We start from the raw sequence: 17,419 nt of genomic DNA on the forward strand, positions 1-17,419 counted from the left end.
AGGAGATAATGCTGCCCTCTTCTTATTTACAATGTCACCAGAAAGTGAGAACAGGCATTTGCATGGCACTTTTGTAGCCGGCATTGCAAGGTATTTACGTGCCAGATATGCTAAACATTCATATGCCCCTTCACGCTTCAGCCACCATTCCAGAGGAAATGCTTCCATGCTGATGATGCTTGTTTAAAAAAAATATGTTAATTAAAAAATGTGACTGAACTCCTTGGGGGGAGAATTGTATGTCTCCTGCTCTGTTTTACCCACATTCTGCAATATTTCATGTTATTGCAGTCTCAGATGATGACCTAGCACATGTTCGTTTTAAGAACACTTTCACTGTAGATTTCACATAGGGTGACCAGATGTCCCGATTTTATAGGGCCAATCCCGATTCTTGGGTCTTTTTCTTATATAGGCTCCTATTACACCCCTACCCTCGTCCCGATTTTTCACAACTGCTGTCTGGTCACCCTAATTTCACAAAACGCAAAGAAGGTGCCAATGTGGGATTTCTAACCATCCCAAGGTTTAAGAATCTGAAGTGCTCTCCAAAATCTGAGAGGGATGAGGTGTGGAGCATGCTTTCAGAAGTCTTAAAAGAGTCTTAAAACACTCCGATGTGGAAACTACAGAACTCGAACCACCAAAAAAGAAAATCAACCTTCTGCTGGTGGGATCTGACTCGGATGATGAAAATGAACATGCATTGGTCTGCACTGCTTTGGATTGTTATTGAGCAGAACCCATCATCAGAATGGATACATGTCCACTGGAATGGGGGTTGAAGCATGAAGGGACATATGAATCTTTAGTGCATCTAGCATGTAAATATCTTGCGACACCAGCTACAAAACAGTGCCATGCAAACACCTGTTCTCACTTTCAGGTGGCATTGTAAACAAGAAGCGGGTAGCATTATCTCTGCAAATGTAAACAAACTTGTTTGTCTTAGTGATTGGCTGAATAAGAAGTAGGACTGACCTTGCAAGCTCTAAAATTTTACATCGTTTTATTTTTGAATGCAGTTTTTTTTGTACATAATTCTACATTTGTAAGTTCAACTTTCATGATAAAGAGATTGCACTACAGTACTTGTATTAGATTAACTGAAAATACTATTTCCTTTGTTTTTTTTACAGTGCAAATACTTGTAATCAAAAATAAATATAAAGTGAGTACTGTACTTTTTATTCTGTGTTGTAATTGAAATAAATATATTTGAAAATGTAGAAAACATCCAAAAATATTTAAGTAAGTGATATTCTATTATTGTTTAACAGTGCAATTAATTGTGCCTTTAATCGCTTGACAGCCCTAATAAAAAGACATGACCAAATAGAGCGTTAATTTGGCTTTATGATTTTAATAGTACTTTAGATTTTTATCCTTCTTCCTGCAGATGGAGAAAGTAAGGCACAAGCAAGATAAGTGATTTCTTCCAGGTCACATGGATAAGTCAAGAATCGAGCCAAGGGACCAGATTCTGAGCTAGTCTAAATGATTTACACTAGCTGGGTATCTGGCCCACAGGCTCCATACTCTCAATTTTTGGCTGTAACTACTACTGTTTATGTAGCTAAACTTCTTAGTTGCTTAAATCAAGCTTGCTGTGTAAGAAGATTTAATAAACGGTTGGCAAAGTTTATACTAGAAATGGGCCCAGACTATAACATGGATTCTGAATCTCCCTGAGCCTCTAGGGAAGTTTGGATTTTATTCCAGCAGTTTGGTTAGCAGTCCTTTCCATGACTGATTAGTCCAGGATAGTCCTTTTAGGGACCAGTGTGGTAACACTAAGCAGAAAAGGCTGTGATAGGATGTTCAGCTCCATAACCAGACAGCCCAAAGGGACCAGTGGCCTCAGTGAAGAAAGCCATATATATTGATTACAACCAAGTCCTGTCTCCTCTCCTCAGATGAATCTAGAGCTACAGCTCTAGAGCCAACCTTCAATTCAGGCCAATCTCTGGTCTAGATTAGTACACACTATAGGAGGAAAGCTACAATAATTCAAGTGAATGCTAATTTATAGAGTTGGTCAACAAATTATAATTAGTCCCCCTTTTTTAATCAAAACTCTAAAACTTAGCAGTCAAACAGCTCTACAGTTATTTGAAAAATGGGGAAAAATTATAGGGCTTTTTTTTTTTTAATCCTTTTTTTTGGGGGGGGGGGGTCAAATAAATCCAGTTTAAACTTTTTGACTGGCTGAGTTGGCTCTGTAAATTGTAAAATAAATGTACCTGGTGGGACTGTTTCTCATTCTGCATTTTACACTTCTTTAGTTCCCTCGACCTCAGTGCAGTTACTCATCGTTTACAAGCAAGGCCAGAAGCAGGCCTGATGTATAAAAGCACAACAGCATTAGTTTGGAGCTGAAGGGCCCAATCAAAGAAACAAGACAAAACTCAACGGGGTGACTTCTGCTAACTTATTAATCTCAAGTGACAAAAAGTATTCTTAAACAGGGTTTCAAACATTTGAATACTGAACAACCCTTATAACATAAATTGTCTGTGTTGGATGTATGACACACCAATTGAACGCTCATGATATGCAGATGTCAAAGTTGCCACTGGTTTTATACAGTGGTCAAATGGTCTGGCCAGCTTAGGGTTATCATACGTCCAGATTTTCCCAGACATGTCCGGCTTTTTGGTCCCCAAATCCCCGTCCGGGGGGAATTGTCAAAAAGCCAGACATGTCTGGGGAAATAGGGAGGCTAGGCTCTCCAAATGTGTGTGTGTGTGGGGGGGGCCGCCCGCTGTGACATCATCTCGGTGCGACACTCGGCTCCTGCCCGGGGCATGCTGGGGGCTGTAGTCCGGCCGGGCCTCGTGCTCCAGGGAGAGCCGGGAGAGGGGAGTGGCCGAGAACTACAACTCCCAGCGGCCCCTGCGACGCGACCAACCTGCTCCTGTGAGGCAGCAAGCCTTCGGGGGAGGGAGGGGCGCAGGCCCCTGTCCTTTGGGTGGGGGGTGTCTCTGGGCGCCGCTCGGCAGCCAGCGCCGGGCTGGGGGGCGCCCCCAGGGGGGTTGCGGTACCACCTGGCGGCTCGCTGCGGGAGCCGGCACTGTCCGGATTTGCATCCCCCTGGGGCTGGAGCTGCGCCTCCGGCCCCCAGTCACGGGGCAAGCTGGAGAGTCCGGGGCGGCTGGTGAGCCTGGGGAATGAAAGGAGCCGTTAGTCGGGTTAAGCTGCCTGGAGGATGTTGTTGGGGTGTGTCTGCGGGGCAGGATCCCGCCCTTCCCCCCTCCCGTGTTGCTGTTTACTTTCCTGAATGGAACTGGTGAAAATCCATCGGGCTGCTGCGTGCCCTGTGAGCCCTGTCCACAAACCATGACCCAGGGGAAACGTTACCCAGGTCTTGCACCTTCATATCTTGTGAGGCGAGGCAAAGGTCAGGCTTCTAGCCACGCACCCCACTCATGATACACAGCCATAAAAATACTTTATGCTTGTAGAGTTCCTTCAGCGTGAGCATCACAAAGCGCTAAGTGGAAAATCATAAATAAGTGGAAACAGATCCAGTGTAAGGCCTTGGTGGCGCATGAAAATTCTCTCATTTTAACAGTACCAGTATAATGAAAGTGGGACAACTTCCTGGCATGGACTTGGTATCAAAGTGCTTGTACCAGTATAGAATTACATCCATACTTGGGATTGTACTAGGATAACTAAATTGGTTTTAAAAAAACTATACCCCTAACCAAAATAGTTACCCTAGCACAAAATCTGTGTGTAGAGCAGGCCTTAGTGACTTGCCCAGGGTCACCGAATGAGGCAGTGATATAGTTAGAAATGCAGTGCCAGAAGTCCTGTACACTAACAGCTGTCCTTAATTTTTAGCAAAATAGCTACTATTTTTTCCATTCTCTTCATCCAAAAATCTGCAATTCAGTGTATTTCAACTATATTAAGGCTCTCCGAATTTGTGGGGGGGGGGGGGGTCGCCCGCTGTGACATCATCTCGGTGCAAGTTGTTAGTTTTGCTGCAGCCACTCGCACTCGGGGTCCCCCGAGCGTCTTTTGCCGGAGGGCTACCGGCTTCACGGTTTGCAAGTTACTGTACCAAATAACTAAACCAGAGAACTGTATTTAAGCGGTGAATGTGCTTTGACACAAATACTAAATAGAACCATGGTTACTACCTGGCCCTAGTGGAATCCCTTCTCCTTGACCATCATGATGCTAATCCTACCTCACCATTATTCCTAATAATCAATATTAATTTTCACTGCATTCTCCATGGTTTAGATTTATTTTCTTGTTTAGAATAAGGCCCCAATCTTAACTGCTTATTTGTAGCATTACCACCATCATCATTACTATTTGTATTACCATGGATTCTTAAATAAAAACATCTCATATAGATAACCATGTCTCCCTCACTAGCAGCTTGTTTTGCTCACAGACTTTTCTCTGTTTCACCCTCACTTTGTAGGTTTTACAAACGTTTTACAGTTTATGAAGCACTAAGCAACCCCCAACCAAGAACAGAGCGGGAGGGAGAAGGGGGAATGTGGGGTGCTCAGAGGAGGGGGCAGAGTTGGGGCGGGGACTTTGGGGAAGGGGCGGAGTTGGGAAGGGGCGGAGTTGGGGCGGGGCCGGGGCCCCTGTGGAGTGTCCTCTTTTTTCAGTGTTGAAATATGGTAACCCTAGGCCAGCTGTTATGACTAAAAGTAGTTGTTTACTTTACACTAGCCTGCGTACAGGGTTCTTTAGCAATGCCACAGATGGAGGCAAATGGGGGGTCAGTAACTGCAGTTTCCTGTTGCACTTCCTCCCCTCAGTGGAAAGAGATGGAAAGGAAATCCTACCTATTTCTAAAAGCTCATGGTAACTATAGCTGCCAACATTTGCAAGCTGTAATGAGGAGCTTTACAAGAAATAGTGGAAAGCCTTTAAATTCCATTGGACTAAGTATTTTTGGAGGGATGGGATGGCAGAAAGTTTTAAAAAAAATCAACATTTAAGTATAGATGCTTTCTTTCAACTACAGGTGGTTGGAAAGTATTCAATAATGATTCTTAACCCCACATCAAAGAAGTGGAATGGTACAATGGCAAAATCACTGGCACTCTGCTATAAACAGAAATATGGACTATGATGTGGTATTCAGAAGAGCCAGAGCTCACTCAGGATTTATGAAATACACCCCTTTGTATGCTGGCCTTGCAGCAGATAAAATAAGATGGGAAAAATGCTGGTTCTGTCCTTGTTTACAAAGATTCAGGAGCGCACAGAAGAAGCCACCTGCTCTGTGAAAGGGCCAGCCATAACTTGGGGAGGGAGGACAGGAACTGCAGTAGGAGATAAAGAAGTGGGTGGCTAGTGACAGTGTGTATGAGGGTGGAGGGAGGGGCATAGCTTTGCACCCCTTTCCCATGGGCTAGGAGAGCTGCCTGCTGTATGGAGATAGCACACACTGCACTAGGGCTGAGTGAACTCCGCCCTCTAGCATGCATTTCCTGAGACTAGTTGAGAAAGATTCTGGCTGTCAGTCAGGATCCCTGATGCTAAGCAGCCCAGTCTCTCTCCCTCCAATGCTGTCAGTGACTCAAAGACAAAATCTGGACCAAAATAAAAATGTAACCAATAGGAACACTTCTTGGACAAAAAATCAATTAGCAATTCCTTAGCTAGCAAGAAATCCTAGTCCGATGGGGTGGGGGAAGAGAGTGCACCAAGACAACTCCACTTGGAAACTGTCCTTCAGTTTTTGTTTGTTTGTTTAGGCTTCTTGGGCCAAGCATTCTCTAAGCTCAGATTTCCCAAAAAAGGAATCTACTTAGTCCAATGGTGTTGGCATTTTTCAGACAAGTTACTTTCTCCATAACTGGGGCAATGGTGAACTCATAATATTGGGTCAGGTGAGGACTTGGATGGGGACCTCCAAGAAAAAAATGGTAGCTATAGAAAGTGATGATGGTATTTCAGTAAATGGCATTCGTCTCTCAGATCAGTACTGGACGAATGATTCAGCAATGCTAGGGAGCACTGTGAAGTTGCAGGTGCCATATTTTGGAGAACACATAAAACCAAGATTCTGACCAGGAGATCCCTGGAGCTATAAGAAATGGTACAGTGTTAGCCCTGCCATCATGATAGTCTTCACTTCCTGTCCTGAAGTACTGCTGTAAGACCACCTCGGATATGGCTGCATATAAATTGTAGTGGAAGAAGGGGAAGGTGTGTATGCATATCTGTCTTTCTCTATGTCTGCCTGTCTTGCCTGGTCTTTACTGGACACACAGCTCATAGGGGTCAGTGCTAATATCAACCATGTTACAAAAGCATTTGGTATCTAAACAAACAGGACTAACTTGGTTCTTCCTAATAAGGTTCATAGCCTCTCATATATAAGCTCTGAAAAGCAATAAACTGGACAGGAAATCTCAGAAGAACTGGTTCTCCATTGTATTTCCAGCAATTCTGCATTCCATCCGAGTTAGAAATACAGTGAAAATAGAGAACATACTCTTTTCTGTGGCATTTTGATTAAAAACCGGACATGCAGTATGCAGAAGATGCAGGTATAAGAAAGAGAAGTTAAGTGGTTCTCAACCAGGGGTACACATACCCCGGGGCGTACGCAGACGTCTTCCAGGGGTACATCAACTCATCTCGATATTTTCCTAGTTTTACAACAGGCTATATAAAAAACACTAGTAAAGTCAGTACAAACTAAAATTTCATACAGACAATGACTTGCTTATACTGCTCTATCTATTGAAATATAGAGTACAATATTTATATTCCAATTGATTTTATAATTATATGGCAAAATAAGACAGTAAGCAATTTTTCAGCAGTAGCCTGCGGCGACACTTTTATATTTTTATGTCTGATTTTTGTAATCAAGTAGTTTTTAAGTGAGATGAAACTTGGGGGTATGCAAGACAAATCAGACTCCTGAAATGCGCACAGTAGTCTGGAAAGGTTGAGAGACACTGGCTTAGAGGTTCAAATTCAGCTTGAGGGATGGAAATTCATGTCCATTCTTATCTTACCCAAACTGGCTTGCCTGTTCCTACAGGTTACTGAGGATTTACTGCTGCACTAACTGGAATTATACCTACTCTGATAGCATGGGTGGTAATTTTACAACTATAGCGCCAGATCTTCAGCTGGTGTAAATCAGCATGGATCCATTGACTCCAATGGACTAGGCTGAGATTTTGGCCCAGAGTTAATAGAATTTCCTCCCATTGTTTCTCCCTCCTCTTTTTCCTGCATCAAGCACAAACTACTTGCTTTTTCTTTTAAGGCCTATACCCACCCCATCTATCATGTCTTATATTCTATAAAGCCATCAGCCCCCACTTCCACTTCACTGACAATAGCAGTCTCTTTTCCTATTTGTCAGATTTCAGATTCTCCCCCATTACATCCCTTATGCATGGAAGGAGCTGGGGTTAATGAAATATGCAAAAACTCTGCACTGTGTTCTTTCAGATCCCTCCTTAAAGCCCATTTATGCTGCATTGTCTATGAAAAGTGTGTCTGCAGCTTAGTAGGCTTGATCTTTTTGTAACTCATGCATTAAAAGGTTGATGACAGTTGTGAGCATACTGTGGGAAAACAGCATGGTAAATGCAGAGGACAAAACTCAATGGGAAGCAATAGCTACTGATGAGTAGATGATGGAGGAGGAATGATATTAATAGATAAAGTGAAGGGCAACTGCAGACTCAGTGGTCACTGTAGAAAATGTGGTGGTTATTCTGTGATGAATCTTAGTCACGGGTGCCACTGCATTGCGCATACACTAAGCAGAACTAGGTGTTAATATTGTTGTGACAACAACAAAAATGTTGGATGGGGATGCATACATCCCAGGGAAAAGAGGAAGGGGTCAGATGTTAGGAAACGTATGTGAATGTTTGGGGCCAACTTTTCTACTGGTGTAAATTGTGGCAGCTTCAGTTGATTTCAGTGGCACTATACCAATTTACACCAGCAGAATATTTGGCCCTTTATATGGTTCTGCTGAAGAAGTCTCAGATCGTTCCCATTCGTGGCATTGCAAGATGCAATGATATTAGTCCCCATATGAGATGGATTTCCCATGATAGTCAAGAGGCTTTCTTCCCCAACTCACATAGCTACAATCCAGAGATGACTACAGAGGAATTTATGGCCTGAGCCTGACAGGGTCAAAGAGGTGAAGTCATGAGGACTTACAGGTACCAAGTTCCTTTCAGGATTAAGCCCTTAGTCCTACTAGTCACCGAAGGATAATGTGCTGTTCTAATCCGATTTAGATACATTTGGGGGGATTATTTTTTAACAATGGAAAGGTGGTCTGGGGCAGACTCAGCTTCCGAATGTTTGCTTTGGCCTTGGCTACACTCGGGACTTCTTAGGGCTGCCGCGGCAGCGCTGTGAAGTGCGAGTGTAGTCGCGCCGCCAGTGCTGCAAGAGAGGTCTCGCAGCGCTGTATGTACGCCACCTCTCCGAGGGGGAATAGCTTGCAGCGCTGCGAGCGAGCGTGCAGCGCTGCAGGCACTGATTACATTGGCGCTTTACAGCGCTGCACTCGCTGTGTTCGGGGGGAGGGGCGTTTTCACACCCCTGAGCGCAGCAAGTTGCAGCGCTGTACAGCGCCAGTGTAGCCAAGGCCTTAGTGATCTAACAGTGGTGGAAAATTCAATGAATGAAGAAACATATTAAAGCATTCTAAAATGGCATTCTCACAGTGCCCCAGAAGTTGGCAACCAGTTTATCAAATTTTCAACATTTTCCAAGGGGGACATCAACCTCCTCTCCCCCCAAGACCCACAAAAGAGGCTGAGAGTCACTAATTCTTGCTTCTCAAAACCACCATCTCCTAACCATTTCCTGGAGATGTTTCCTAAAGATGTTCACAGATAATTGTAATGTATGTTTTCATTTATATACATGCTGAGTGTCTGAGCTTAAATGCAGTGAAATCAATGGGATTCTTTCTGCTGGTCCAAGCTTCTATAGCTTAAGCCATGTCTACATTAGAGATCTTACAGCCACACATCTGTACCAATACAGCTGCTGCTCTATGCCCATGGGACTGCTGTTGACATAATCAAACCACCTCCGACAAGAAGCGGTAGTTATGTTGGCAGGAGAGCTTCTCCTGCAGACATAGCACTGTCCACACTGGTGCTTCTGTCAGTGTAACTTACGTTGCTCAGCAGAGTGTGTTGTTTTCACACCCTGAGTGACATAAGTTATACCAGCAAAAGTGGTAGTGCACACATAGCCTTATTTATGGTACTTTTTGAGTCTCACTTTTAAAAGAGACAGTCACAGCTAACTTATGCCTGAAATGTACTTTCATTACTGTCTAAATTTGGTTTATTAGTTTTAATCTTGAACCTCTGAAATTCATTTTGTTGCATGAAATTAACATTGTCCCCAATGAACATTACCCATGCACAATGACCCCAGGAATCCTTGCGAAACTGCCAAGGAAGGTACTGCTTAGCGATAAATCAGAATTTGTTCTCGCGGCTTTGAATTATTCATCTTCACAAAAATAAAGAGCAAATAGTTCTCTTTCTAAGTTATTCATGAAGTAGAAAAATCTCACTCAACAATGAAGAAAATCAGAAGTCACAGGAAGTCTGTGTCAGTGCCAAGCCTGAATGGATGCCACACACCCTTGCTACAAAGTCCAAACAACATCCTGTGGAAAAATTACTTGATTAAATAGCATCCAGATTTCTCCCCAGCACCACCCAACTGCATACTTTATTGCACAAATTCACTATTTAATTATTTCAAATGTAGGAAGTATCCCTAAGGACAGTTTCTACACCTGTATTTGTATTTAAAATTTACAATTAAGAGTGAAGGATAGTTCAGGTTCCAGGAGGAGTGACCTGCTCTAATAATAATTCATACCTAGCTCTTTTCATCCATTGATCTCAAAACACTTCACAAAGGAGCTTTGTATCACTTTACATCTGTTTGGGGTTTGATCCTGCACTACTGAGGTCAATAGGAGGTTTGTCATTGAAATAAATGGAAGCACAAACAGGCTGTCAAGCAATAATGTAAGTAGATTTTTTTTACCTCCTAACCTAAAATATGGTGACAAGAGTAGTCTTTGACCTCTTTGTTTTCCTTTCTCTATAAGGTGGAGGAAATCTCTGGGATCCATACTTTCTTCCCATGCATGTGCTGGTGGGGAATAGGTGTATTGAAGGGGAGTGGATTGGCATGATGAGGGATACTATGAAGAAGAAAGTCTTTGTGGCATGTAAATGTATATAATCCATTGTGTTATTGGAGTTGCTTTTATTTGTGATAGGATCTGAAAGTGCAGAGACCCATGGGCAAGCACTTGAAATATAAACTGAAGGAATGAATAAAGGCCTTGTGGGTAGATGACCTGTCTTTCCAGTCAGATGTGGCTTTCTCTATATCCCATCAGTCCCCCTCCTATGTTGACCACGGGTGTTCTTTGAGAGGTATGAGGCACTCCTTTCCCCTAGGCAATGAGTCTCCTGCTCTTAACCCCAAATAGTCCTGAAGGGATGGAGTGGCTCAGGGAAAGAAGCTTGGGAATGGAAGGAATGAACTCAATTCTGAGCTTGGATCACACCCACATAAGTGTGTTGTGCTGTCACCTATCAGCCAGGCTGTTCTCTTTGGTTTCTTTTTTCATTGAAATTTGGATGATAAAAATACATATCTTGCAATGCTAACTAGTTGCATTTGCATTACTCAGGATTCATACTGTCTTTCACATCCTTGTATGACCCCAGGTGCTCTGGAGCCAGCCATGGCACACCTGTGTGTGTGCAAAAATGGAGGCTGATATGACATGATATGTACATGGCATGAGCCTGCATATCTACATTCAGCTGTCTTTTCAGATCACAGAGATGCTGCACTGACGGAGGCTGATGTGCTTTGAATTTCAAATCATATATATTCTAAGATCAAACTTCCTCATGCTGTAAAAACAAGCAGGCAACAGATGGATCTATGCTGAACAGTCTTCTGCAGCTGTCTTTACTAGGTCATTTGCATGCTGTTAGGTGTATTTAACATATGATAAGATCTCTTCTTTGCACATAGGGAGTATTTATATTTTACTGTTTATATTAATTTAAAAAGTAAACATGCAGTAATTGCTGTGCAATAAAGCTGATTGTCTTTTCTCCTTTTATCTAATCAAATGGAAAAATGAGTTGGAATAAATCTCATTGCCAGAACTACTGTACGTGTCATTCCTAGACAGGGGACTCATCCTTAAATCTTAGACTCACTGACATCAGTGGGAGCTTTTTGTCTGAATAAGGCCTGCAAGCTTTGGGGCCAGACACTTAAATATGTAGAATTACCTCTGGATGGCTGTGTGCAGAGTGAAACAAATCTAGATCCTCACCTTCACAGTTAGTGGTCAGTATCGCTGTCAGCAGAATTGGAGTAATATTCCTGCTCAAGATGGATTTGAGGTGCACAAAACTTCTTGAGCAGCTTCCAGCATGGCAGTGTGCAGGAGTCATGTAGACGTGGGACCAGGACGATATTGTAGAAAGAAAGGGCTGAATCAGAGGATTTTCCCCCTGCGTGGATCAGACTTCTACTTCTCTTTCACCCAGCAACATGTACTAGATCTGCAGAGGATTAAAATTGTGGCTTTGCTGCCAGCGCAGGAAAGCTTTCTATAATCACTACTAGTGGAGATGTACAGTGCTGGACACTGTGTCCCTAGATTTGGCCACATATGGGTTGAAGCATCCCAGTTCAGAAAGGACAAAGATTTAATCCACAGGCCAGAAAGGCAATCCCTAAGCAAGTATTAAAGTCAAGTGACACAAGGAATAATGTTGAGATTTAAATGATAGCCACATCCTTAGCTGGTGTCACTCAAAGTCATTAGAACCACCAATATACACTAATTGAAGTTCTGGCCCATTATAACTTTAGGTGCTGTGAAAAATGTCCCTGCTACAACAGTGCTAGCAGTGGGGTGCCCAACATTAAGGTCAAGTCTAAATAATCCTCAGTATCACAGTGATGCTTGCTAAACATAAAGACCAACAAACAGACCACAGCACAGACCTTTAACTTTACCATTCCTCCTTGTCATGCGGGATGGGAGGTCCGGGGTTGTGTTTTTTAACAAGAATTCATTGTTAGTTAGTGGAAGTCACCTTGCATGATAGATGGGATTCTAAATCTATAGGACTTTGCTATGGGAATAATGTGTGTAAATATGAGTAAAGAAGGCAACGTGACTTAGTCGATAAAGCACTGAACCTGTGGGGTGACTCAGCAATCGCGTCACCTGTCTATGCTTCCGCTTCCCTCTCAATAAAATTGAGATGATATTTAACTCTTGTAAAGTGCTTTGAAATCTACAAATGAAAAGCGTCCTATACGAGCTTGGTATGAAAGGACTGAATGAAATCGGACATAACTGGTCAGCCCCCTGTGATTATCCTCGGGCAGTGCCATCCATTTATGGCTTCATTTTTCTCACCTTTGCAAGGATAGACGGACTATCGCTTTCCATAGAATAAGAGAATCCTGAACGTTGACCTAAAGCGAATATAAAGGTCATATAGCACAGAAATCAGTTCTGTTTTATTTCCTTTCTCTTTCCTAGCTCAGCAGCGTGCAAGCCAGCTTGTCCTATACACACGAATGAGTAATGAAGTCATGCTACGTACCTGGTATCCTATTGAGTGTTACCCAGAAGTGTTCATCTGGACTGTAGCTGTCCTTGGACCACTCCAATAAATCAATAGCACGTTGATCATTGAGAATGAACTCGACAAATGGCTTTGTGACCGCAATGTAAGCAGAGCCAAAGTAGATGGTCAGATTGTGTGGTGGGGACTGTTTCAACACATTGGTCTTTTTCATGTACGAGGAGTCCGTCCCTATGTGCTCCTTATGGATATATTTGGTTCTTGAAATCACATGGGCAGGAGGCAGCACCCCAGGAGTGATATTTTTATCCTTATATCCTTTCAGGTGCTGAACTATTTCCTTGTTGGTTTTCAAGGGGAAATCTTGTCCACACGTGTTGAGCAGGTACTTCCACTGAACGCCTGATTCCAGCAGGTCTTTCATGCAGTTCAAATCCGCCTGAAGTCTGGATATTCCAGCATAAATGACTGGTTCGTTTTTTGAGGCAAGAAACGCATTGGGGAAACAGTTCAACAATGTCTCCACGTCTTGCTTAAACTGAGCCGTTGCCTTCTCATCCACGTGGACACAGTAAACATTTTGGGGCATATAAATAGCCCTGAAGAGCCTCTCAAACGTATCGAATTCTTTATGTAGAGTTATGATATAAGCCAAAGGAAAGGCAGCTTCTTCTGCAGAGAGAGGGCTGGTTATGTAGTGATTGTGCATTAAGTACTCACTGCAGGCAAAGCTCCCCCGAGAGGTTTTTAGGAGGTTTCCCCAAACAAAACCTTTCTTCTCTTCGATTAGTGCATCGCAGGCTCGCTTCAGCAGGTAGCTTTCGTGGGACATTGTTTGCCGGGGATATTTTTTTGACCGGTGCAACTGACCCTTGTGCAGCACAACGAAAACCATCGCGCCCAGGAGAGGAACGGCCAGGAGGTAACGCCTCTGCGGGCGCATTGTTGGTGGGTTTCAAATATTTCCCTCTGGAGTGACTGCCGGAAGCACAAAGCCCCCCACACTCAAGTTATTCAGCCAGGCGGGAAAAAATCCTGCTTGCCATGTCTCCTCGGAGATCCGGCGAGGGTGATGTCTGTTGCGCAGTCCGTTGCCTAGCGTGTTGGTTTCCTTTTCATCCCCTGTGTGAACAGGCGCTAACGCTCGGGCCAGCGGCGCGCACACCCGCTGTGTTCCGCTTCCCCTCGCCGGCTTCTTCTTCAGCTGGATCCCAGCAAGTGGCTTGGCTCAGCCGCCCGCTCGCTCTCTATTTGCATATGAAAGCAGCTCATGCATGGCCCTGGCGTGATAGGACTCTCTGATTGGATCTGTTTCGCCTCCGGCTCCCACTCCCGCTGAGCGAGCTATTCGCTCTCATTGCGAGCTCGTCGACTTTGCCCGGAGCCCTGTTGGTTCCGCCCAGCCCTCAGCTAGCTACCTCTTAGCATATGAAAGAACAACTAACCTTAGGAGACTGGTTCATTGTGTCTGCTCCCCGGGAGCTCCGGCCCCCTGTGACAGCCTCAGACCCTCATTAGGGGTGGAATGCTGCTCCCACTGAACTGAACAGGGCTCCCAATGAACTCTTCATTCTTTCTGTTCATTACTCATTACTGTTGCCACTTTGCAGCAGATTTAGGGGATTTGCAGAGGGTCGCTTTCCCACCGGGAGAGAAACTGGGGAGCTAGATTCAGGGTATTACCTAATGTAAATTATTTATTTACAAAAGCTTGTTTATCCTGAATCAGGATGTTCAAAACTGCCCTCCGGCAATTTCACTTGCAAAACCCACCGGTGCAGTTGATGTAACTAGCCCTTTACAGCATATTATACCAGATGGGCAAGGTCATCAATGATCTGGAGGATGGTGTGGACTGCACCCTTAGCAAGTTTGCAGATGACACTAAACTGGGAGGAGTGGTTGATATGCTGGAGGTTAGGGATAGGATACAGAGGGACCTAGACAAATTAGAGGATTGGGCCACAAGAAATATGATGAGGTTCAACAAGGACAAGTGCAGAGTCCTGCACTTAGGACGGAAGAATCCCCTGCACTGCTACAGACTAGGGACTGAATGGCTGGGCAGCAGTTCTGCAGAAAAGGACCTAGGGGTTACTGTGGACGAAAAGCTGAATATGAGTCAACAGTGTGCCCTTGTTGCCAAGAAGGCTAACGGCATTTTGGGCTGTATAAGTAGGGGCATTTCCAGCAGATGGAGGGAGGTGATTATTCCCCTCTATTCGGCACTGGTGAGGCCTCATTTGGAGTACTGTGTCCAGTTTTGGGCCCCACACTACAAGAAGGATGTGGATAAATTGGAAAGAGTCCAGCGGAGGGCAACAAAAATGATTAGGGGGCTGGAGCACATGACTTATGAGGAGAGGCTGAGGGAACTGGGATTGTTTAGCCTGCAGAAGAGAAGAATGAGGGGGGATTTGATAGCTGCTTTCAACTACCCTGAAAGGGGGTTCCAAAGAGGATGGATCTAGACTGTTCTCAGTGGTAGAAGATGACAGAACAAGGAGTAATGGTCTCAAGTTGCAGAGGGGGAGGTTTAGATTGGATATTAGGAAAAACTTTTTCACTAGTAGGGTGGTGAAGTACTGGAATGGGTTACCTAGGGAGGTGGTGGAATCTCCTTCCGTAGAGGTTTTTAAGGTCAGGCTTGACAAAGCCCTGGCTGGGATGATTTAGTTGGGGTTGGTCCTGTTTGAGCAGGGGATTGGATTAGGTGACCTCCTGAGGTCCCTTCCAACCCTGAGATTCTATGATTCTATGAAGGTCCCCACTGTTTAACCCTCTCTATAAAGAGTTTCAAATAAAACTCTTACCTATAAGCAATTCATGATGTGATTTCATTAGCCCTTTTTTTTTTTAAAGTGATCGAAGGAAACTTTTTTTCATCCAATGTACAATTAGCCGATGGAAATCATCACTGCAAGAAACTGCTGAGGCCAAATATTTTGCAGGATTCTAAAAGGTTTCAACATTTGTCCAGAGTTACAACAGAAAAGGTTGCAAACCGCTGTTATGGTGGTTCTCTTTTTCTGTTTAGAGCTTAGGGCATCTTCAGAAACTTTACAACTTGACATCATGACATCTAGAATGGGTCATGCATGGATCAGAAAAGACAAAGTAACAAAAATAAGCAATATTAGATGTAAAAACTGATTTATAGAATATCAGGGTTGGAAGGGACCCCTGGAGGTCATCTAGTCCAACCCTCTGCTCAAAGCAAGACCAATCCCCAGACAGATTTTTGCCCCAGATCCCTAAATGGCCCCCTCAAGGATTGGACTCACAACCCTAGGTTTAGCAGGCTAATGCTCAAACCACTGAGCTATCCCTCCTCTCTGTGTATAGATCTATTTATGTGGGATTACTCCATGAGCAAGGTATTATTCTAAGACTGCAGAATCTGGCTCATAGATTTCTTCTCAGGATTTCCCATGGTACTATTCCTACAAATCTATTTTATTCCCATCCCAATCTTTTTGGAGCATTTTTTCTGCTTAAATGTTTTCTTGAGCAGGTTGGGAGGGGCCCCTATCAACTGAGTCCTATGGTGTGCCAACTGTTACACCAGTGAGTGATACTGTCCATCCTGCTCTCCTGTCACAGTTCTGTCAGCCTCATCATCTGCAGTTGTGTTCTGTGGTTCGAGTGGTAAAGTCAAGATAAGATTCAGGGCCAAATCCTCAATTGTGCTGAGCTCATAAATGACACAACTTGGGGGGTTGCCACCTTCCTGCTGCTTTGATGCTAAGACCACCTGGTGACCATTCTCCTGGCTGAAGTTCTAAAAGGGCATAACGTGGTCCAGCCCTGGCCTCAAAATGCCTCTTCCTCCTGCAACGTCAGCATGCCCCCCTAGCCAGCTCTGTTGGGTTTAGGCCACTTGCCAGATTCTCCTATGACAGGAGAAATCCTGGTTGACTTTTTAGGGCAGCTTTCTAGCCATTTTCTGAGGTTCTGGCCCTCTGTTTCCCTAGTACCTCCTCAGATCATCTTGATGCATAACTTTGGGCCTGGTCCTGCTGCCTAATGGAATTCCATACATCACTTCATTTATTTGTGTCAGTACTGCATGGGAGAGTGGGTGAAATAATATCTTTTATTGGACCAACTTCTGTTGGTGAGAGAGGCAAGCTTTTGAGCTGCATTTCTTCAGGTCTTCAGAGTAGCAGCCATGTTAGTCTGTATCCGCAAAAAGAACAGGAATATTTGTGGGCACCTTAGAGACTAACAAATTTATTAGAGCATAAGCGCTGTAGCCCACGAAAGCTTATGCTCTAATAAATTTGTTAGTCTCTAAGGTGCCACAAGTACTCCTGTTCTTTTTTCAGGTCTTCAGTGTCAGATTGTTTAGCATAAATAGTTAGCATATATTGTAAGAGACTATTCAACGTAGAGTGGCCCATTAACACCTCTGTAGTCATAGGACAAAAAGCAGGGCTTAGTGTGTTGGATAAAATCTGTTTCTGACCCGTTTTATGTAATGTCCATTTTGGATTTGTAAAAGGACAGCTAAGCCTCCATCTTGGATACCCATCTCCTCAGATGATTTAGTGCCCTTTCAGCCTTTTTCAAATCAAGGAGGAGAAAGGTCATGACAGTTAGTCATGTGACAGCCATAATCTCCCTAACAACTGCAGGTTATTTAGTGAGTGGCACGCCTGCCACTCAGGGCTGTCCATCTGAGTGGCAGCCAGTGTCCCACACGGTTCAGCTAGCTGCCAGGAGCCCCAGAGGGACCAGGACCAGGGCCAGTGTAACCACTAGGCAAA

The 17,419-nt window shown here is 44.0% G+C and overlaps 1 protein-coding gene across 2 annotated transcripts in view; it reads right to left on the bottom strand.

The window, feature by feature from the left end:
• GCNT2 (glucosaminyl (N-acetyl) transferase 2 (I blood group)) overlaps window positions 1-17,419 on the bottom strand; it is a 58,362-nt gene that overhangs the window by 8,999 nt on the left and 31,944 nt on the right. Inside the window, exon 1 of one of the 2 annotated variants that reach the window (XM_054019608.1) lies at window positions 12,669-13,832. The exons of the other annotated variant lie outside the window; for it this stretch is intronic. Within the exon in view, the coding sequence (XP_053875583.1) occupies window positions 12,669-13,593 (925 nt within the window). The 5' untranslated portion in view covers window positions 13,594-13,832. Of the gene's footprint in view, window positions 1-12,668; window positions 13,833-17,419 lie in introns of those variants that run through there. 2 annotated transcript variants of the gene reach the window in all.

This window comes from Malaclemys terrapin, chromosome 2 (assembly GCF_027887155.1).
Source record: "Malaclemys terrapin pileata isolate rMalTer1 chromosome 2, rMalTer1.hap1, whole genome shotgun sequence".
Classification (NCBI taxonomy): Eukaryota; Metazoa; Chordata; order Testudines; family Emydidae; genus Malaclemys; species Malaclemys terrapin.